Below are 23,461 nucleotides of genomic sequence, written 5' to 3' on the forward strand. Positions count from 1 at the left end.
CTTGAGTTCTTGAATGTAATGGAAAGGAATTTTATGGTCTCTTCCCTGATTCAATTTGAAACAAACTTGCAGAATCATTATTTGTGTCTTATGTAGGTATTTCCAATCTGATTTCAAGATAAAAGATGTTGAAATATTCTATCTAATATCTCATGAGTAAGGTTACTCTTGCAGTAATGTATTAGTCTTTTATAGGATCCTGTCATCTTAATTACAGGGGTTGGAGAGAGGAGCCAAAAATCAGTTTTCCACTTTCAGCAATTTCATCACAACTATCAACCAAAAGAAAGAAGGCATCGGAAACAGAAATTCGCCTACGCAACTAGTTATACCCAACATCAAAAATGGTAAGAGAATAAAAGCCTTGTGTTACTTAGTTACCAATTTAAGAAGGTGCTCAGTGTTCTGCCAATATTTGTATTGTGGTAGTGCCAGAAAATCTAGAAATCTAGAGTTCATTAAATTATGCTGTGCTCTACATTGTACAGGCAGTGATATATATGAGAGTTCATCCTCTGTTGGGCTGATGTCATAGAGACATGTTGGATAGGAAAAACAAATGGTCCTGGCGAATGAAATAATTATTTGAAGTTTTAAAGAAAGTTGCAGATTCAGTAGCCCTTCTGTGTTTCTCTAACTGCAGTCAGATAGAAGTTTCTGTAGAAATTGCATTGGAACTTCATGGACAAGATTTTTCTGTTGCCATCTGAAGGATGGCAGGGATGAGACAAGGGCTTTAAGGGAAACAGTTGCTGAGAGTTGCTGTTTCTCGGTGAAGATGAAGGCCAGTGATGACACAAAATAAAATTCACAGGCAAAGATTGGTAAGTTCTGAAGAGTTTTAAAGGCAAGGAGGAAGGTGGTTGTGTTACGATGAGGTAACAATAATTGATTGAAAGAGTGAAAGTGGAGCTGTATATTCAGTATGGTAGGCTGGAATTACAGAGCCATATGAGATGACATTGTGGTTAGACCTGAAATTTTTATTAGACTTTTGGGCTAGCATATGGAATTGCAATAATTTGGGACTTTTGATAAAAAGCTGTACAAATATTTGTCAGGTTTGTGCTGATCTTGCCTCTGAGCAGGTCCTTCTCAGGCTTATTATTGTGTGGTTCTCTAAGCACTTGTTGAATTCAAGGCTGGAAATGGAGAGCCTGCATTACTTCAGAGATGGCAGTAGTGCGAGTTGGGAACAAAACTCTGGACAGCTACGGTGAGTTTCACAGCTGTGCAGAAAAAGGTGGCTTACGCCTTGCAGGATTGGATCCTTACCAAAATCATATTTGTATGCTTGCTAGCTGTACTGCAAAAGTACAAGCAATTGTTAATTTTTTTTAAGCAATTCTTGGTATGGAGTAAGGAGGTGCTTGCTACTTTAAAAAAAAAAAAGGCAGTCACTGAAACATAAAAGGCAATTATGTGTAAATGATGCCTTGGAGCGGATTTTGTACTCTGCTCAAGGCACTTTGTACTACCGAAGGAAACAAAGATGGCTGGAGAGGGCTATTGAAGAATACTCCCGCTGCTGCATAACTTCCTGGAGTTAAGGTAGAAGTGGTGTTCTTGAGGACAATACTTGGGGTGAGGCAAAAAGATGCTGCAAAGCAGGCCAGAGCTCTGTTGTTTCTTACAAAGTGGTGTAAGGTTGAACTAACAAAGCTGGAAAAACAATCTTCAGGTGGTTTTTGCTCTCACCTCTGTATTTTTAAAGAAAAGTCTTTGTATGTGAATTGCATGTAAACAACTGTTGGAGTCTGAAAGTCCTCAGAGAAATAAAATATTTTGCCTATCTTGGATAACATTCTTTTCCTCAGAAGCTGAAAGTGACGTCTTATCAATATTAACTACTCAGCCACTAGCCTTTTTAACAGGAGCATGCATGCAGTTGATTCATAGACTCCAAGCTACTGTCTTACATTATTTAAGCCTTAATTGTTTCCTGCTGCACATGGTACTTCTGGGTTGCAATCACAGACTCGTAAGTACTTAGTTGTTAAATTTCACCACAGTAATGTATGGCAATGTTTATTATAGTCAAGGATATATTCTTGAAGAGCTCAACTGGTAAAATTGAGCAGATATTCTGGTAATTTCAGGATCAAGGGTACCCTGCCTATAGAAAACCAAATTATTTTTACTAACAGTCGAAGGTGCACTCAAGTTTTTTTTTGAGGAGGTATGTGTATTCTATGGAAAAAAATTGAAACAAACTTCTCCAGTTAAAAATGCTTCTTTTTCTATTCTGGAATTCTGGAACTATGTTTGGTTGGTGGGGTTTTTTTCAGTTTATCTGTACATGTGCTATGTCTTTGAATATGTGTGTACATATATGTGCATATACTGGTAGTACTTTAGTTCAATACTTGAGTTCAAAGAGTGTTAATTTCATTGAAAAGCAAAAGCGTGGAAAAGGTAATGCTGGTAAATACAGCATGAAAGCAAGGGTGATATTTGTTTGCTATATGGCTGCTACAGATACTGAATTTAAAGAACAAGTCCTCTAATGCAGCAATGATCTGGTATGAAATTTATATATGAACCAGGTTGTTCTAGTTCTTTTATAATGTTACAAAACCAAGTAAGATTTGTTTGGTTTACCCACTTTGAAAATTACCATCTGCCAGTAGCTGTTTTGGTGACTGAGAAAACTGCTGTTCTAAATTCATTCACCCTAAGTTTCCTTGTAGTAGTCAATTCTGCTTTGCAGCAATGAGATTTTCTTCCTCAAAGGTTTTGATCATTCCCTAAGCAGTCATGCAGTGCTGAATCTTTTAACTTGAGGTAACTGGGCAAACAGCCAGAAATGTTTGTGTTTTTTCTTGTCTTGTAATATTGTGTTATCGTTTCTTATCAACTCAATACATAAAGTTTCAAGTTTCTCCTCAATGGAACTCAAGTGACAGATCTCAATTAGATTTATTTGCTAATCTAACATTCAAAAATATTATTTACAAGTGAACTTGAATTATGGCAAAACATACTGAAGTTGGCAATGTTTATTAAACATATTAATAAAACTCAGGTTTAGTGTATCTAATGTAAGCAGTATATATTTCAAAGACAATTTTATCACTGACAGGGTGCAAGTTACCAGCTTAGCACCTGCAGCCTCAATTTACTGAAATGAGAAACAGCTTCTGTCTGCAGCTCTCTTCTGCAGAGCGGAGAGAATATTTTCCAGTGTATTCAGCTGGTTGTAATTCAATGTTTAATCCATTTAAAACTGAGAAGACAGAATGAGAGCTAAAATAAAATTACTTGTCTTTCTCAGAGTATAAAAATAAGACAGTCTTGTTTCTTTTAAGTTAGTCCATCCTGCTTGCAGAGGCTGATGGGCAATAGCAGAGCACTTCCATGGTGGGATTGTTTGGCATCTTGGCTTGAATTAGTTTAGTATCTATGGGTCCACTTTGTTTTTAAAATTACTATTCTTCTTTTTAGATAGCTTTAAATTCCAGCTGTGAAAGTGGGCAAGGTTCCATATCTATTATTGATGCCATACTCAAGGGGTGGAGTGCAACTCTGATCTATTATTGCCTGATGAATGGTGGCTGAGTTAAGTCACAATGACAGTGTCCGTCATTAGCACGAGTGAAAAGAATCTGCCTTTGGGTTTTGGGGATTTTGTTAGCAATAATTTCCCTACTGTGACAAATGGAGTAGGCAGTGGAGTAGTGATACTGCTTTGATGTTTGGTTAATTTTAAAAAACAACTGCTATTGGAATTGTAGTGAAAAGGTTTAGAGGGTTCTTAGATAATTCATAGAGGATTTTGGTTTAATATATTTGATTTTTTGAGGACACTTTTATACAGTGATTTATATAATTTTTTATATTTTATAAAATGTGCGGTATAAATCAAACTAAAAAATCGTTTTAAGAATATCTGAGAAGACACTGTCAGTAAAATGGATGTTTGCATATGCTAAATTGGAAATTTTTTTCATGGTTTTGGTGGATTTACCTTGGCTGGCTGCCAGACACCCACCAAGCTACTCTATCAATACCCCCCCTCAACAGGACATGAGGAGAAAATAGGATGAAAAAGCTCATGGGTTGGGATAAAGACAGGGAGTCTACTTTCAATTCCTGACACAGGCAAAACAGATTTGACTTGAGGATATCAATGTATTGACAGACAAACCAAACAAAATTCAGAACACCTTCCCACCCACTTCTTTTCCCAAGCTGACCTTTTGTTCCCCATTTTTCTACCTCCTTTCCTCCAACTGGTGAGGAATGGGGGATTGCAGTCAGCTCACAAAACTTTTATCTCTGCTAATCCTTCCTCTTCAAGCTGTTCCCCTGCTCCAGCATGAGGCCTCTGCCACAGGATAGTCTTTGACAAAGTTCTCCAACATGGGGCTTTCCCATGAGTTGCAGTTCTTCAGGAACTGTTCCAACATGGGCCCTTTCCATGGAGTACAGTCCTCAGGAACAGAGAGCTCCAGTGTGGGTCCCCCATGGGCCACAGTTCCTGCCAGCAGCCGGCTTGGGCATGGGCTCTCCATGAGCTGCAAGGGGACAACCTGCTTCACCATGGTCTTCTCCATGGGCTGAAGGGGAATGTCTGCTCTGGCACCTGGAACACCTCCTTCCTCTCCTTCACTAGTCTGGCTGTCTGCCTGCAGGGTGGTTTCTCTTTTTTGGTTTTAATTCCTCCTCTCTCTCTCTCAGCTGCTGTGCGGTATGTTTTTACCTTATATTAAATATACTATCACAGTGGCGCTACCAGCATCGCCTATGGACTCAGCTTCAGCCAGTGGTGGGTTTGTTTTGGAGCCAGCTGTGTCTGGCATAGAGGCCGCTCCATCTCTACTCTCACAGAGGCCACCCCTGCAGGCCCACTGCTGCCAAAATCTTGACATATAAACCCCATGCAATGTTCTAGGATCAAATATAACGTAAGGAGAAGAATAGAAAGACCTTGTTAAAGCACTGCTATGTGTACTTAGAATAGGCAGCCAAAGTTATTGGGAAGAAATGTTTAAAGATGCTACCATTTTAGCAGTAATGCTCTGCAAGACAGGAGACTTGTATTTCCCATTTAATTTATTGGAGTTGTTCTTTTAGGAGACTGTAGATGTTCCACTGTCAGCTCTAGCTAAAATTATGTATCACAGTGTAGGAAAACTGACTGAAGACTTTTCTTGAACATCAGAAAATAGTTGGACTTCGGTGTGCTTATAATTTTTCTTAGGTGCAGGGAATGCCAGTCTTGCAGTTTGTATATTACAGTATTTAGAATATATATTGTGAACACAATAATGGACACCACTACTATTTGTGACTACTAGCTACCAGTCACGAACTGCTCAGTTTGTCTTTCAAACAGCAAATATAACAGGATCACCCTGGGTAGCTCTAATTCCGTGACATCCATTGACTTTGTTTTGTAATTGTGTTCTAACTTTCTTGGCTTGAGTTCCTTATAGGTTCAGGTGGATGTGATGTTTAGAATAGGCATTTCTATTATGCATCTGACTTTAGAAGGCACTTGGCTTAATGTTCAGAAGGTTGAACATCTACAGCTAGAAACAGATTTAATGAAAATTCTGCAGCACTCATTTCTAAAAACGAAGTAATATATGAACTTGGGGTTTTATTGTGTGATGTGAATGCTGCTGTCTGTATACTAATGTGTTATTACTGATGCAATACTAGTGCATCTTATCAAAGTACAATATTTTGCTATTGTCCCTAATAATGAACGGGAATACAGATCACCTGCTTTTTTTTTGTCAGCAGTATACCAGCAATTCAGTTGTGCAAATCTGTCTTGTTGTTCTTTGGTTTTGTAATAGAAAAATAATTCATTTGCAACTTTGTCCAGCAGTTCATTTATGAAGTAGTAGACTGCTCTCTGTCAGAAAGCCTTAGACAGGAGACAGACTGGCCAATTTCCTCCCTCTGTAGGCAGAAGGAAGCGCTTTGTTCACAAAGTCTTGGTTACGAACTCAGGACACCGTTTTGGTTTATAGGGTTTTATTTCTCTTCAGTTAGTGGAAGTTTCCATTCTGTTGGGGATGAGCACATGGTAAGAAAAATACTTGGATGAGTAGGGGTTTAAAGAAGTAGAATCAGACAATGTGAGCTTTTGATTTTTTTTTTCCCAGAGTTCCTATATATCTATTTCTAACTAGTTAACTGCTTGTTACTTATATAATTGCATTGTATTCATTATTTGTTGGGTTTCTTTTTAATAAGTGAGAGACCTACCACCTATTTGCCTCGATGTACGACAAAAGCAGCGCATCTCTATAGATACACTACCCCAAGAACTGAAAGCACCAATTCCTCCTGAACCTTCCCTTCCTATCCGAACCAAAACTGTGAAAGATTTTCAGTAAGTTGCACTGGTGTTTCTAATACTGTACTTTCTTTCTTTGGACTTTCTCCATTTTGTCCCAATTCATACATTTGAATTTGTTCATCTCAAATGAGGGAACAATGCATTGAGTGACTAGTAGTAGTTAGTCTGGTTGTGATGGTGGGACTGATAATTTTCACAGTAACAATTATCAAAATACTTTCTGTATCTTCAAGTGTTGTTCTGTTCAAGAAATGGCAAAGCTTGTACTTCAGGGATAGAAGTTCAGTTCCTGACATTCAGTGGATGCTTAGTTTTGAAAAAAGATATGTATGGCTTATTGTAGGGAGGAAAATTGTTTCAATCTTAGGTATTTTGTTTGTACTGCCAATTGAAGTGTATGTTGTCCTTTGAGGTACTGAGCGTTATCAGTCTTGTGTGAAACACTGCACATCAGACACCTAAAGGTATTTAAGTGTAAATGTATTAAAATGTATTAAGTATTCAAGTGTATTAAAATGTGTTAAGTATTTAAGTGTAATGTATTAAATGTGTCAAGTAACATAGCTGTGTTCCCAAAACTTGTGATGTTGACAGTGTCATTTGAGGAAATGGCGTAACTTTGTTGAAAAACACATCATATTTGAGCACCTGGAGCAGTGATTATACGGCTGCACTATTTCTAACTTTGCCTAAAAGTGCAAATTGCCTTTCTTCATGCATTATGATAAAAGCATTCATTTTCAACATTAGTTTTTTTAGCAAAAAACGTACTTTTTTCATGTAAATACGTGCTGCTAATGTGACCACAATTTGAAGCAGTGTAAATGTAAGCTATTCTAGCACTTCTCTAGGAGAAGCACTATGTTTTGTTTGTCTAAGTAAAAAGAGCTTTAAGATTAAAGAGTCTGTGCAAACAATATTTTTGCTGCTGCCCCATAACACCAATTCAGCTAGAAAGTAGAATTATGTGAGTGTCTTGTGTTCCACTTCTGTTTTCCTGTGTCAGTACAGGACGTTTAATCAAAACTGTGTCTGCATTAGATTTCTTCCAGCGCTGTTATGATACGCAGTACCTGATGCTTGGTCAGCTTAGCTAGGCTAAGAGAGAGCCCCAGGGAAACCACCAGGATTGTTTTCAGCTGTGTTTCCCAGATGTCAGGTCTACACCCTGAAGTTTTGCTGGCTTTGCTTGGTTCACTGTTGGCATAAGGCAATAGAGAATTTTTTTTTTCCCCCCTCTACTTAACACAGCTATGTTCCTAAAAATTGTGATGTTGACACTGTCATTTGAGGAAATGGCATAACTTTGTTGAAAAAACTAATGGCAGAAGGTGTGTCTACGCCAGGGTTTTCTGCTTGCAGTACTTACAGAATCATGGAATCGTTTGAGTTGGAAGGTACCTTAAAGATCATCTAGTTTCAACCCCCCTGGGTATGTTGGCAGAGTATTTCTCTATAGTAAATGTGTTCTTAGAGGGGTATTTACTAATTCATTCCAAGTGTGGGTGGTTTTTTGCCTTCATGCCCACAGAGCAGCATTACGCTGCTGTAATACCCCTTGAGTGTTTTAGTGTACGATAGTCTTGGTCAGGAAATGGGAAGAAGAATTCCTAGGAAGAAGCCTGATTCTTCTATTTTTCAAACAGATGGAATAAAAAAAAAAAATCACAGTTTCTCCAAGAGATGTATGAGCATATACTCTTCATTGCTCTTTTCCATGTTTGGAATTTTGTGCTCTCAGTGAGGAAAAGGAAAGATTTTTGACTAGTCATTGTGTGTATTTGGTGGAAAATTATACAGGTATAAAAGAAAATTTGGTAAGGGGTGGTCCTTTGTTGGTATTCAGGTGATCTAAAGAGCTGAATTTATTTCCATATTCAGATTTGTATCTAATGACTGCTGCCTAATTCTGTAATTAGCAAGAATTTTATCTTTTTAAGTATTGAAGAGTCATTAGCATGTGTGGTATGTCCCACTGATAACTTTTTTAAAAAGATCCAGTACAAAGAAATTATCTGAGGGGAGCAAACTGGGATTTGTATCACCAGCACTGCAGATCGCTAAAATAAAATTCTGCATCAAAGGTTGTTTGGGGTTTTTTTTTGTTTTGTTTTGCTTTTAATGTATGATAATATGCAAAATTTCATTTAGAGATACTTACTCTAAGGTCCTTAAACTTAAAAGGACTTATACTTAAAAAGGTCCATATACTTAGAAGGACTTTAAGAGTAAATCCATTGATTTTGCTGTCCCCTTAAGGAATGTGTATAGTCACATGCAAAGATTAAGTTTTATTTGAAAAATTGAAGAGCAATAACATTTTGTACAAATGATAATGAATCTGACTTGTTCAGGAGCCTGCATACTTAAATAAATTAGTCTCAGAAATTTTATAATGTCAGTTTATCTTCAGAGTAATTCTATTCTGTTAATTATTTGTCTTAACATACTGAACTGTTGACACCATGAATTTAACATTTTGAATAAGAGATATTGCTTGGGTGTGTCAAAGACAAGCTATGCTTTTGTTCTCTTGTAATACCCCGATCTTAAAATGACAAGGAAGATGTTAGAAAGATACTGATATTATACTTGTCTGTCTTCGAGGTGTTCTTAGTGAGGAAAGCTGTGAGTTACAGTGCAGTCTAAAGTCTTAGTGGTTGGGAAGATTCAACCCTTGCATTAACAATATTTTAATATATTCTTCCTAGGGATGATGTGGAAAAAGCTAAGTCATCAGGAGATTGGAAAGCTGTGCATGATTTTTATTCTACAACATTTGATTCTTTCCTGGAGATAAATGCTGCATTTAAGGTAGAAAAAAGTCCATAATACTATTTAGCACTTTATGTCTTCACAGTGTTTACAAAAACATCAGTTAAAGGCTTGCAGCTAATTACTGAAGGCCACTAAGATCATTTGTCATGATCTCACCTGGCTTTGGCAGACAATCTGTTATTGCATTGTTTCATTCATTCCAGTTTAGGCAACTATATTTCAAGCGTATATACTTCATTTTGTGACACTTTGACTGTGTAGATACGTTCTACACAAACTACAGCTTTAAAAGATGCAAGCTAATATAGAGGCCCAGGCAAATCTCAAAACAGAAATTCCATGTCCCTAAAAAAGGCACGATATGGGCTCAAGTAGTATAGCTGTTCTTATGTTGTGATGGCATACTCGGGTTTCCGTGGGAAAGGTCATATTTGCGTTTGAAAACTTTCTGAATTCATGCTAAATTAGTATTTCCTGCCTTTAACGGGGCAAAATGTGCTTATGATATTTGATATGCACAGTAGGGCCTGAACCTGGACAAAATAATCTGACTTTTAGTTACTTAAATACTGAATGCTTATGATTTTGTTGCTTTTGTCTGATGGATTGACAACAAAGATGGAAAATGAAAATTCAGTGTAATTCATTATTTGAAAGCCTCTTACATTTTTACACTAGACCAGCGAGGTAATGGAGTGACATGAATATTGCCAGTGTGCAAGATTGATATCGTTTAGCTTCGTATTTCACAGATTTATAAAAGGTCTTAGATTCTTATGTTTCAATAAGGAAAAATGAATAGTTATATCTGTACGTGTTTTGTTTAAACTTGCTGTTAAGCTTTTATTTTCAGAGATAGCTAAAATATTCAAAACATTTCAAAACCAAAAAACTTCATGTATTATCTAACTTACAGAAAGATACCAATTCTCCTTTTAATACCACTGAAGACTCTGGAATCAATGCAAAATTTGTGAATGTTGTCTATGATGCCTTATTAAATACTGTAAGTAGAAGAAACTAATTCATGTTTTAAAACATTGTAACTATTACTTCAGCAAGGAAATCTGATAGGAAGTAATTTATACCAAAAGTTTTTCTCAGATAGGCAAGATTTCTGAAGAGTGTCTGAAAACATACTTAAAATGGTCCCATGAGAATTGCCATAGAGTCATAAAAATTGCTCTAATAAAAGAGGAGGAAATTTTTGCTACTAGTAATGCACCGTTTGTACTGTGGTAGATCTCAAAGACTTCTTGCAAGTTATGACAGTGATGGGACAGTTCATGGTGGGAAATAAGGAAAAATGTGAGGATGGGGGTAGCGAAGTATGTACTGTGCCTAGTAAACAAAGGGATTAATTTAGAAATTATATTTAAGGTTTTTGATGTTTAAAGCGTTGAAAGCCACCATTGACACAACATCAAGCCTCAGTCTGTGAGGAAAGATACTTAGGAGCTCAGCATCATAACACACAGATATGTTTGGTGGCTTGAATCACAAGAAAAACAAACTTGCTTGTTCATACAGTATCTTGTATAGAATATGTATAATTACATAAAATATGATTTTTTTCTCTCCTTTTTTCCATAGCCTCAAGATGTTCAGAAGTCAGTCCTAAAAGGAATAATTAATGGTTTGCTACAAGAATGGAAAGGGTAATTACAATAAATGTTTCCATTAGTGCTGTGCCAACACTTAAAACTGGTACTTTTGTCTTTATTGTTTTGGCCGCAGAACAAAAATGTTCTGATACAATTTATTTGTCTCTTAATAACTTGTCTCCTTTTGGCAGGCAAATCTGCTGAAATTACCTTGACCTCTCTAAGCTGACCTTGAAACCCTGAGAGGCAGACCCAAACACAGCATATATTTCCCCCCAGCATCTCAGGTCTTTGTTGCCAGTGTAATCTTTCAGGCATCTGAACTGTGTCTCGTGGGTTGACCCAGGCTGGAGGCCAGGTGCCCACCAAAGCTGCTCTGTCACTCCCCTCCTCAGCTGGGCAGGGGAGAGAAGACACAGTAAAAAGTTTGTGAGTCGAGGTAAGGACTGGGAGGGATCATTTAGCAATTACAGTCACGGGCAAAACAGACTGAGCTTGGGGAAAATGAATTTATTGCCAATTAAGTCAGAGTAGAAGAGAACTTAAAGCTAGATCTTAAAACACCTTTTCCCCCACCCCTCCCTTCTTTCCTGAGCTCAGGATTGCTCCTGAATTTCTCTACCTCCTCCCCACCAGTGGTGCAGGGGGATGGGGAGTAGGGTTTGAATGTTGTCTGTGCTGCTCCTTCCTCCTCAGGAGGAGGACTCCTCACACTCTGCCCCTGCTCCAGCGTGGGGTCCCTCCCATGGGACACAGTTCAGCATGAACTTCTCAAATGTGAGTCCTTCCCACAGGCTGCAGCTCTTCACAAACTGCTCCAGCGTGGGTCCCTGGTGTGGCCACAGGTCCTGCCAGGAGCCTGCTCCAGCATGGCCACTCATGGCATCACAGCCCCCTTTGGGTGTCCCTCTGCTCCAGTGTGGAGTCCTCCCTGAGCTGCAGGCGGGTCTCTGCTCCCCCTGTGACCCTCCATGGCACAGCTGGCCTCACCATGGTCTGCACCATGGGCTGCTGGGGAATCTTTGCTCCAGCACCTGGAGCACTCCTCCCTCTCCTTCTCCACTGACCTGGATGTCTGCAGAGTTACTCCTCTCACATATTCTCACTCCTCTCTCTGGCTGCAATTTCTCTTGCCTAATTGTGGGTTGAGGTTGTTTTTTCCCCTTCTTAAATACATTATCCCAGAGGTGCTGCCACTGTCACTGATGGGCTCTGACTTGGCCAGTTGTGGGTCCACCTTGGAGCCAGCTGGCATTTGCTCTGTCAGACATAGGGGAAGCTTCTGGCAACTCCTCACAGAAGCACCCCCACACACACCCCAAAACCTTGCCATGCAAACCCAGTAAACTGTGAGCTGAATTAAGGAATTTATCGAGTAAACCATATTTTCCCTGCCTACCCCCCAAGAGCAAGTAGGAAGTTTTAACCTAGATAATTCCTGGATCCAAAGTTTACTTCACAATACTGTTCATGTGTGGCAGTGGCATAGAAAGGGCAGTGCAGGATGCAGAAAGGGATGGCCCAGAGGCAGGAGGTTTGGAGATGACAGTGGTGTTAACAAGAAGTAATAAAGTGAGAAGGTATATGTTGATTGACAGAAAGATAGAGCAAGAGACAGTGCCTTGTGACTCAGGTGTGACCCAGCCCGTGGCTATTCTTTTCTCCACCTTACTCTACCTTTTCTGTGCTGTTGCTGCATGTGTGCTCGTGGTTATGTAAAAGCCTCAAAGCAGATAAAACAGCAAGAAGTTCAGAGGCTGCAGTGGTAGAAGCATGTGGAGAATTCTGGCAGGAAATACCTAAGACGGGGCAAATGAACTCTTCTGTAGTTTCACCCAAGACAGACAACAGAATGGACTTCCCTCTTTGGACTTACTCTTCAATTCTGTCTCTTTTGTCTTTTCTCTTGTGATCCGCCACAAATGACACATGCTCAAACACAACTTACTGCCCTTGGAGCGTAGTCAGAATCTTTGTGTTCTTTTCAGTTTCTGAGAGCAGTGAAGATCCTTAAATATGTTATTGAACACGTATTGGCAAAGCACAGTTTAATCGTAGGATGCACGATTTCAAGACACTTCATGTGTTTATGTGATGTATACATACGGTTCTGCTTATTTCATTCATTCATAGGCCACGAACAAAAGATGATCTTAGAGCATACTGTATACTTTTACAGGTAAGAAAAATACCTTCTCTTTAGTTAAAGTATATGTCTGCTTAACTTCTAATCTATAAACCAGTATACTGTGCAAACCAGATACTTTGTATAGCCGAGATACTTCACACTTCATTTCCTGTTTTAAGAGTGTATTAAAATATGGAAGAAGTGTAGGGTTGTGGTATTTTGCTGGCCGGAGTTAAACCACGAGAGTTATGCATGATGGGAATGGGAGCGTAATGGAAGACAGTTGATGGGGAAAGGTTGCATAGATTAAAATGATAAACTAGCAGTTAGACATGCAATTGTTTCCCATCAATTTGTGGCTTGAAAAAACAAATATTTTAGCTGATTGTTTGTTAATTCTTTCTTATTCTGAGGTTTGCTTTATTGATGTGCTTAACTCTGATCCTTCCAGAAAGTGTCAGTATATGCACTTTTTGATATTGCTGTAACTTTGTCCAGCAGACTCTCCAGTCTATCTGACTGGCTACGTTGTCTGATTTCTGTCTGTGTTAACCTATTTGCCTTTACTACTACTATAGTTGATTTGCATTGGTAGCAAACTTCCCCTTTAATTTTGCCAGTGTAGAAAACACCTCTCCACACAAGGAGAGGTTTCTGCTGTTATTTGAGAAGATCAGATGGCAATTTAATTTTTTGAGACAGTAGTTTTCTTCTCTGGGGTGGTATGCTAGCTGTGAACTATAAGGAATATATCCTGCTGATGTGTGAACTCGTAAGAGGGAAAATAAGTTTGGATTGATGTCTGGGAAGACAGCAGCTATGAGAATACTTACTGCTGAGATGGAAAGCACATCACTGAGAGGAGTGCAATCCGTGGGCAACACAGTAAAGGATAGCCCAGAAAAATATATTGACTGCTGCCTTTATTACCTATGGGCTTTCTCTTGAAACAAAAAAATTATACTTCTATCTTTTAAGTTGTGTATTTTTTTTTACTAGAAGTTGCAAATATTTTTTTAATATAGTTTTACTACTGTCAGCAATTTTCTGATTTCCTTTCCTGTATAATTGTATTGGCAACAACAAACATAAGAAAAAATCCTAATGACTTTTTTCCCTTTATGCAGTTTATTAACCTAACACATTTTTTTAATCTTTTTCAGAATCCTCAATTTAGTAACACTTCTACTTATGTCATCTATGCTCACTTGCTAAGACAGATAGCAGCCTTAACAGAAGCTGACCATCATTTCCTAGTGCACTGGTCTAAAAAGTAAAAAAAATAATAAAATAAAAGTTAAAATTCCATTTTTAGGATTACAAATGTTACTGTATTTCCATTGATGTTGACTGTTTTATAAATTATATGAAAGTTAATTGACTAAAGAGATTGTTTTTGTTGTGTTCAAAGTACATTTGGACATAGTCCACTAAGTGATACTGATTTATAGATGCAAACGGTGTATAATGTATGTAAATGAATATCTTATGAAAAAAAGCCTTAATTGCAAAATAACTTATTTTTCCATGACATGCAAAAATAACTAAAACTGTATTTAAGTTTTTTAGATACATGTTTAAATGGTACTATTAATACAAACATCTTTTTGATCTTTGTTTAAATAAAGGTTTATCTTGCATAGTTTATAAAAGATACTGTAACTTTACTGTATGAAAACCACAAATTAAATTGATTCCCTGCTTCATAGCATAATAGAGTTAGTGAGAGCACGTAGTTAGGGCATTTGTTATTTGGTTAATTTAAATAAATCTAATAGCACTTCACTTAAAGTCAAATGAGGGTAACTGTCTAAAGAGAGGCTTTTAAGTTGGTATACAGGTTGCCTTCCTTATGATGACTGTGCAAAAACTTGGTCTGGGGTAAAAAAAAGTTTGAATGGTGTTTGCTTGAATATGTTTGAATATTCACACTTCCCTTACCTTCTAGGGAATCTGTTAAAAATGGGTTTTCTTCTCTGCAAGGATGGAAATTATATTTCCCTCCTCTCCCCATGTACTATGCCTAGATTTTGCTTAAAATTGTGGTGATATCTGATTGCATTTGAATTGATGTACAAATAAAGTTTACCCTTTTAGTTAAGAAGGCAATAGGCATATTGATGTTTTTATTCTTAAAACATCAATTAGAAATCTAAACCACTAAAATAGGAGAGGTCTTGTTTAGAAAAGGATGCTTTAATATAGTTACACAAATGTGTATTGTTGTGATATTATGGAAGTGGTGCATCACATAATTTAAAATGTGCACTTGTCACAAGCATTTTGAAGTACTTTCCTCTCTTTATTCAATAGGACCAAGTATGACAAAATAAAAAATTGAAAATTCCTCAGTATTCGCACTATGGGGCGAAAGAGCTAAGGATTTTTCTTTTCTTTTTGTTTACTAAAATTAAGAACAAGCAATGATTCCATTGCTTGCTTTCCCGCCCCAAAAAAAACCCCCCCCCCAAATCACAGATATTAAAAAGCCTAGTTAGGGATGCACTGAAGCGCATTGCTGTGTGCCAGTGTTTAAAAGCTTGCTTCTACCAAACTTTATATTTGAAATTTTGTTCTCATTTATAGGACAACATGTTAAAAAAAAAATCCAAACCACGTTGAAATCTGATAATATAAACTCTCGCATGGACAGTGATCACATCAGTAACTGCAGCGTGTTTGTTTTAGGATTTCACAGAGGAGGTTCAAGCCGCTGGTGGACAGGTTACTGCAATTTATTTCTTTACGCCTGTTTCCTGCAAAACCTGAAGAGTTTCCACCTATGGTGAAATGTACCTGGTGGATTCCATCAGCAACCAAAGTCCTGGCTTTATTTAGTAGGTATTTTTCTTGAACTGTGTATGCGTGTGTGTGTGTGTGTGTGTATATATATGTACGTACACACGCACACATATGGAGAGGGATAGTTTATACCTCTCCTGAGGAAGACTGACAATGATGGTGGCACAGTATGAACTACAACAAAGCGCCAAAACATAGTAAGCAACAAAAAGCATCATCTTCTGTCAAGTCTTGCTTTCCAGTACAGCGTAATTGCTGTACATCATTTTCCTGTAGCATCAGTTGAATGTTCAGACAAAATCCACAGAAATAACTGATAGTTAAGGTTTCCCTTAGGCTTATAAGACAAACTGTTTTAAATGTGTAATTGCCTGAATTTCTTCTGTAACTGGCTTACCCCCACAGAAGTGTTTAGCATCTAAGCGAAGTTAAGAAATGCACATACCTCTTAGGTCCAAAACTGAAGCTTGAAAAAAGTAAATCCCTGTCCAGCTCAACAGAGAACACAGCAGATTTGACCATTGCAAATGTAAACCTCCTCCACTCTAGTAACTAGGCTATTGGGGGGATGAGCTTTTACTATGAAAATAGGAGGCTTAAGGTCAGACCCCTTTTTTTGAAGGGTAAAAACCCTTTCTCCTTTCTAGGAGAAAATTAAACCACCAAGTGAAATTTAAGATTGGAATTAGGGTGAATTCATTTAGCTGTCAACTTAAAACTTTTCCTTAAAAGCATTCTGCAGAGTCTTGCCTGTCCAGAGCGACAGTTTAGACATGTAAGCTCAACTGTATCTAAAGCCAAAACGTGTGTTGCCTGATCATCTAGGAAAGAGTTGCTAATTCCTTAATTCTGAGAAAAGGGATTTTTAGTCATTCAAAATACACTTCTTTCTGTCTGACATCAATATTACATTATGTTTAAGTGCAAGTAGAGAAAACCTATTAGCTGTTTGACTTTATAAGAATGTTACGTGAGATAGCTTAAATGTGACTTGGTATTCTTCATTTGGTCAAGCACTTAATTTTTGTTCTGGTGAGTGTAGATGGTATAGTAGTTACCTGAAGAAATAGGCATGTCTTTGCATGCTATGTTTTGTGCCCCTCCCTTTCCATCCCTTTTGCAAAGAGGCGTCAAACTCAAACAGATAATTGTTATCTGGAAAGCATGTAGATGTTGTTATATCCATAGCGATGTTTGAAACTAAATGAGGTTGTTTAAGAAATCCATCAATCAAACTGCTTTTTTATTGATTTCAGCAGAACAGAGCATTCTTTATCCGTGAAACCTTAACTTAGTGTATGTCATTAAGAGGGCTGGAGTCAAATGGAGATTCTTTTATAAATGGGCTGAACTAGGGACTTACTGTCTTCTACAGTAATTAATATGATGTCATATGGTGTTATGTTATAGTTGTAATTCTGTAGCTAAGACTGAGTTGTTAGTAGCTGATTTGGTTTCAAATTCCTGAGGTCACTGGTGCCCAGGATGCCGAGAAAGATGTGCCGAATCCAGGCAGCATTTTAAGACTTTTGTGTTTTCTTTGTAGATGCTGCCAATAGTCTGATCAGCCCTCCTATTATCTCATATACAGACTTTTATAATTCTACACTTGATCATATTGATCTTATGGAAGAATATCATAACTGGCAATGTTATGGAAATTCTCACAGGTAAGAGGAATAACTGGTTGGTTTTTTTATTTAGTCATATAATATGTATATCTACCTTCTATGTGTATGTATAGCCACATTAAATATTGTATTTTATTAGAAAAGCATATTATAGCTACTACTTGCTATACTTGCTACTGTATGGATCGAAGACTGTAATAAATTGTAATTCTGCCTTTGCAAACTGGAGAAAAAATATAAAATGTAGATAAAAATGTGAATATTTTATTGGCATAGACTTCTAATTGTGTCTTATTACAAACATTTTAACCTCCAGTATATTCATAGAAAGTGGTGCTTTGCATTCTTACCACTTAATACTGAAAATGTATCTGATTATGTGTATATGTGTCATCGATCATTTTTGTTCTAGTGAAATTAATTGTTCTATTTCTGTGACATGAAAATAAACATACAGGTTAAGTTTTTACAGGATCAAAGCATACAAAGGTATTTCACTTCTTGTGAGAGGCAGCCAGCAGTATGATTTAGAAACATATAGAGAAACAGGCATTTCATCTTTATGCTCCAGTTTTTAAAATCTTATTAACAGTTTCTTAATAAAAATGTTATTTTGTATAGCTGTATTTTTCAGCATAATCAGTATGAATCACTCAATCTTTATAGTTTGAATCACAAGATCAATTAAGATTTCCCCATATTTCAAGACACTTTTAAGTAAGGTAATTTAAGACATCAGCCATCCAAATGTAGCTTTCTTGCAGAGCATATTTTGCTCTACCAAGGCAGGTATTTTTGGCTAGGCTTCTGTCTCATACCTGATATTCTGCATGGGAAGGAAAAAACCCAAAACCCATGACATACGATAGCATTAAATGTAGCTTTGCCTAGTTTCAGTCAAAGCATTGGAATCTGAACACTGCTGAGCTCCAGCTTTTTTTTTTTCCCATTGACACTATCTAGCTGTTTCAGTACACACATCCAAAACTTCTAAAAGGGTTCCACCTGCTCCAGTTCTTCTCAGTTAGGGGGAACGCTGGGAAGTCAATATGTATCAGAATAAAGTTTATTTGATACATAATTTCTGGAGCAGCTGAAGTGTAGACTAGCTGTCTTTATTCTTAAAGTAAATTTAATATTTTTACTTTGTCATAACCACACTTATTTCCAATTTTACATATTTTTAACTCTGTGTTGTTCCACTTAAAATAAAAATAAGGAAAAAAACCCCACACAAAACAACCAAACAAAACCAACAAAAATACCACCAAAGAATTACAATCAAGACGTACATGCTTAAACTAAGAAGGCCAAGTAGGAGTAAGTCCTGGTTTACCTTCCATATGAAATATATTAAATTACATAATTCTTCAAACTAAGTCAACACTCCTTGGTAAAATATTTTGAATTAGGATTTCCAGGAGACCAAGTGAGAATATTTTTCCTTGTTTTCCTTTGTTTCCTAAATACATTAGAACCCAGAGCTTCTCACAGGCAGGATTCAGGGTGCACATGCAGTCTGGATGGAAGATGCACACACAGTGTCTGCAGGTCTGGGTATTTCAGTATAAACTCCTGCTAGGTGGTGCATGAGCTAAACCACCAAAATAACCAGTTACAAAAAAAAATCTCTTATCTTGATGATTTCTGAAGGTTTTCAAAATTATTTGCATTATTTGATTACAGTGGAATGTGGGTTTGATCTGATATTTTAGAAGTTCTAAACACTTATAACTGTGAAGGACCTGTAGAAAATCAGTTCCTTTGTAATTCATTGGCAAATAAGCCGAACCAGAAATATTTCTACTGTGTATCTACAAATGCTGCACTGAGATAGCTGTTTGTCTTGTGTTTAATAATAAGACATAATTTTCTTTAAATTTTAGTATTTAAAGAAAATGTTGACTGTTTTTTATTAGATGTATAATAATAATAAAAAGGAGCTTTGTTGAGAAGTATTATTACTAATTACAATTTCTAGTAGTATTTGCAAAGAACAGTTTGTTCTGCTGAACTGAGTAGCTGTGTAGACAATACAAAAAACCAGCAGCTATTTGCAAGTTACTATCAGTGGAGGGAAGGTAGTTGCTGAATGATAGTCCAAAGGTTCACTTCTGTATTTTCAAAAAGAAAATCATATGCTAGATGCTAAAGAGGAAATATTTTTATCTTCTTTTCCTATTAGGTTTTCTTTCTGTCAATACCCATTTATTATTTCTATAGCAGCAAAAAAAGTTATTATTCAAAGAGACTCAGAACAGCAGATGATAAGTATTGCACGGGTAAGTCATTTAGTGATAAAAGTTTGTGTCTCATCTGTTGGTATTGTATAAGTTTCTGTTAGATTGCTATTTCATCCACTATTAAATATTCATCATCGTATTTCAGACTACACCGAGAAAGAACTTGAGCTATTTTATTATTACTGGTCTGTAAACATTCGCGCTGGATTCTTTCACTAGTTTTTAAAGTGCTTATCTTTAGGATGCTTATAAATACCAGTGTTGTGGAGAAAATGTTACAGTAGTTTTTTTCTTTTTTTGAGAAACCAGCCTAATGTGCTAGCATGTTAAATTAGCAAGTTAATTATGAAGAAAAATTCCATGAGAATTTTGGGCTGTTTCCTATTTAATTCTGTGAAGATATGTGGTCACGAAAGACCAGAATGCAACTGTACCTTCGCAAGTCACAGAAGAGGTATTGCTTCTGGGCAGCCTCTTCTGTTTTGAAAGAGGCATTGTCTGCCTCCTTCAGTGGTAATTTTCTTCAGGTGCTAGGTGGTACTGGTTTTCTCAGTGCTCAGTGTGGCAACACCACAACGTATCCATTTCTGTCTTGCTGGACGTGTCTTGTGAATAGCTAAGTAAAGCACAAACCAGTTTTCAGAATCTTATGGGTATGTTCTTAACTATTTGGGAAGTTTAAAAGGTTGCTGCACAATTGCTGCCTTCTTGTTAAACTTCCTGATAAGTTAGCATTTATACCAGAACCGTGCTATGTGCAGTAGAAAAGAAGTTGCATCCCTTAGAAGATACTGAAGCAGCTATTGCACCTGGGTAAGTCTTTAATGCAATATACTAAGGAATTTCTACATTTAACAAGTGTGGCACTTTGGTTTTTAAATGAAGATACTCCATGTATGATGGCTTTTTTTTTTTTCATTCAAATAGCAAAGCCTTGTGGATAAAGTCTCTCGCAGACAGAAACCTGACATGAATATGTTGTTTCTAAATGTGAAAGTGAGGAGGACACACCTTGTCAGTGATTCACTTGATGAGGTAACAAAAAATGTAATTAAGCGGTGTGTTGCTGAAGAGTAGCTATTACACTTGGATTTCAGTTTGATAAGTCATATTTATATCTTTCTGCACTAAAAAATTGGGAATATAACTGTATAATCCTAAATAAAAAGAACTGAATTACTGTCACAATAGCAGTGCTGCAGAACAGATTAGGTTAGACATTCTGAACTTTATGTTCCATCCTCGTACTGCTCCATAGCTAAGCCCATAATGAACATACATTTTGCATGCCAGGCAGTATGTATTTGTGTTTGTAATTTTTCTTAAGAACCTAGCGCATAATTATCAGGTTATGTAGGACTTGGTTCCATGGTAGAAGCATGAATAGTAAGTGACTAATCTCTAATGAGTTTGTTCTGTCGAATATTTTTCTTCTTTTTCTTCACTAACTTCACAGTCTTATAAGAATTATTTTAGGCTTTCTTAAGTTTTTATCTTGATTTTAACTAATTCCTCAAATTCTTGAATGTAATTTTTTCCTTTTTTAGAAATTAAACATGTGTCCATTAAACTAGGCAATTCTTACAATCATAGGATGGTTTGGGTTGGAAGGGACCTTAAGATCATCTATTTCCAACCCCCCTGCCACAGTCAGGGGCACCTTCCACTAGACCAGGCTGCTCAAATCCTCATCCAGCCTGGCCTTAAACACTTCCAGGGATGGGGCATCCACGGCTTCTCTGGGCAACCTGTCCCAGTGCCTCATCGCCCACTTCTTCAGTATCCACTGAGTCTTGCCTACTGACATGAAATAGTGAAATCTAGTTCCCTGCTCTTTCTCATGTAAAGCAGCCTGATGGTATTGAAGAATAAGTCTAAGTGGTGAAAACAAGACCAAACAAATTCTGATTGCTCATATTCAGAAAACATAAGTTTAAACTTCCCCAAATTAAAGCCTGTCTCTTTTGGCCTTCTATCCTGAGATAGAAGAAATATGAGTGGTAATACTGCTTTCTCGCAGTCATTGTAGGTTGGGTTTTTTTGTTTGTTTGGTTTTTTTTGGTTTTTTTACCACACTGAAAAAAACAAGACTAACTTTAAAAGTTCTGATAGCCAAAATATTCTCCTATTTATTTCTGATGTTTTCTTCTGCCCATATCAGGGATGGGTAAGAATGTATTATATTACCTGTATTCTCACAAGTGAAGCGGTGGGAAAGATGTCTTATTTGTATTTCAAATTAAAAAAACCCAAAATTTGCAAAGGAAAATCACTTCACCTAATAAATAGTTTGTGTCAAATAATAAAAATGCCTATATTTACAAAATTGGTGCAACAGGAATTTACTTTAGCATCTAATAGTGTAGAAATTATTTTAGTGCATGAATCTTCCTGACTGGTTTAAATACTTTCTCCAGAGCTTGGAAGTTAATGATTTAAAGATAAATTGTATAGGAACTTGATCTGAAAGATCACTGCTAATTGTGAAATGCTATAATTAAATATTTGCAGGTCTTTTGCATACCTGGATGAAATGCTGTCTCCTAGGACAGAGGAATGAAAAGAGCTTGTAACCATTGTCTAAAAACAGTTTTACAAACAGCTGATACTTGCTGGCAGGTATCTTATGCTGAACAAAACTGTGTCCAAATATTGAAAGTTTTAGGTACCTTGTTATTTCTAAAATCTTCAAAGGATACCTAATTTCTTTTTTAATCTGTCATTTCTTCCTGTTATGTCTTCTGTGTAGGTCCGAAAACTTGTATAGGTCCAGAATATTCCAGGCAGATTCAATTCATTGTATCTAGTAGCTTATTAAGAGTCTGTTTGCATACCACCTAACTTCTTTACAAGCCTAGAGAGTGGCACCATGTGCAAGGTAGTTGATGATGTCATGTTTGTCTTGTTTCTGCACCGCAATCATTTTTTTAGCATAGTTATGACCTATTAGTAGGAGATGATGCAATTTGCTACTTTAAACAAAGCAAGAGTGGTGTTCTTTATGGCTAGAGATAATGATAATACTTTTTTTTTTTTTCTTTCCTACCTATTTTGTAATAGTTAGCAAGGAAGAGGGCAGATCTGAAAAAGAAGTTGAAAGTCACATTTGTGGGGGAAGCTGGTCTTGATATGGGTGGCCTGACAAAAGAATGGTTTCTTCTTCTGATTCGCCAGATTTTTCACCCAGATTATGGTGAGTCCTCATAAATGTTCTGAAGTACAATGTTAAAATTTGTTAATTTTAAATTATCAAAGAAATTATGGATAAGAATTCTTCATTAATCCAGTATTAGGCAGAGCAGTTACTAATTGATGTAAAAACAAAAGCAGGTAAATTAGAGTTGTATATAGATGAGAAGTACTTTTGGTATAGAGGAAGGTGGAAGAGTGTGGAAAGTACTTGAATAGCTTTGAAGATCTTGGCTTTTGGCAAGCAAGTTCAAGCATTGCTGAAAAACTGAGATTTTGCTTCAGTGGTATAGCAGAATTAGAGGTTGAAAAAATCTCTGATCGATGGAAAGGATTAGAATTAGGATTCATCTTTTTTTTTTTAGTAAATAGGAGATTGGAAGACATGAATGAGCATTCATAAACAAGCAGTTCAATCTACTTGGTTTGTATTGTTGTAGATGGATGTGCATGTGTTTTTTTTCCCCACACTAATATTTCTCACGAGTCAGCTTTCCTCAGCTGTGCATGGATACATTACTGATGTTGTAATGGGTTAAGGTGTTCCTAGGCTGGCTCTTTAATTAGAAATAATGATTTCTAGGGGCTTCAGTATAACACCTGATAGTCATTGATCGAATGCAAGAGCTTGTCTGTCTGCCTGGAAGTGTTCATTTTCCTTAAATGTGTGATACTCTGTTGTTTATAGGACTCCTTCTAAAGGCCCAGAGCTTTAAGTCCTAAATATGTCCTCAGATCTGCTGAGAACATTAATTGCCGATAGCTCTTTC

At 36.9% G+C, this 23,461-nt stretch overlaps 1 protein-coding gene across 1 annotated transcript in view; it reads left to right on the forward strand.

Annotated features, from left to right (window-relative positions):
- Window positions 1-217: 217 nt before the first annotated feature.
- Window positions 218-23,461, forward strand: part of HECTD2 (HECT domain containing E3 ubiquitin protein ligase 2) — a gene marked incomplete at its 5' end in the record, with an annotated part of 33,060 nt that continues 9,816 nt past the window's right edge. Inside the window, 12 exons of the mRNA XM_010157029.1 lie at window positions 218-347; window positions 6,211-6,349; window positions 9,028-9,130; window positions 10,011-10,100; window positions 10,688-10,752; window positions 12,832-12,877; window positions 13,990-14,099; window positions 15,515-15,663; window positions 17,175-17,298; window positions 19,445-19,541; window positions 20,430-20,537; window positions 22,563-22,695. Of these exons, the coding sequence (XP_010155331.1) occupies window positions 218-347; window positions 6,211-6,349; window positions 9,028-9,130; window positions 10,011-10,100; window positions 10,688-10,752; window positions 12,832-12,877; window positions 13,990-14,099; window positions 15,515-15,663; window positions 17,175-17,298; window positions 19,445-19,541; window positions 20,430-20,537; window positions 22,563-22,695 (1,294 nt within the window). The remainder of the gene's footprint in view (window positions 348-6,210; window positions 6,350-9,027; window positions 9,131-10,010; window positions 10,101-10,687; window positions 10,753-12,831; window positions 12,878-13,989; window positions 14,100-15,514; window positions 15,664-17,174; window positions 17,299-19,444; window positions 19,542-20,429; window positions 20,538-22,562; window positions 22,696-23,461) is intronic.

This window comes from Eurypyga helias, unplaced genomic scaffold (assembly GCF_000690775.1).
Source record: "Eurypyga helias isolate BGI_N326 unplaced genomic scaffold, ASM69077v1 scaffold12218, whole genome shotgun sequence".
NCBI classification, from domain to species: Eukaryota; Metazoa; Chordata; class Aves; order Eurypygiformes; family Eurypygidae; genus Eurypyga; species Eurypyga helias.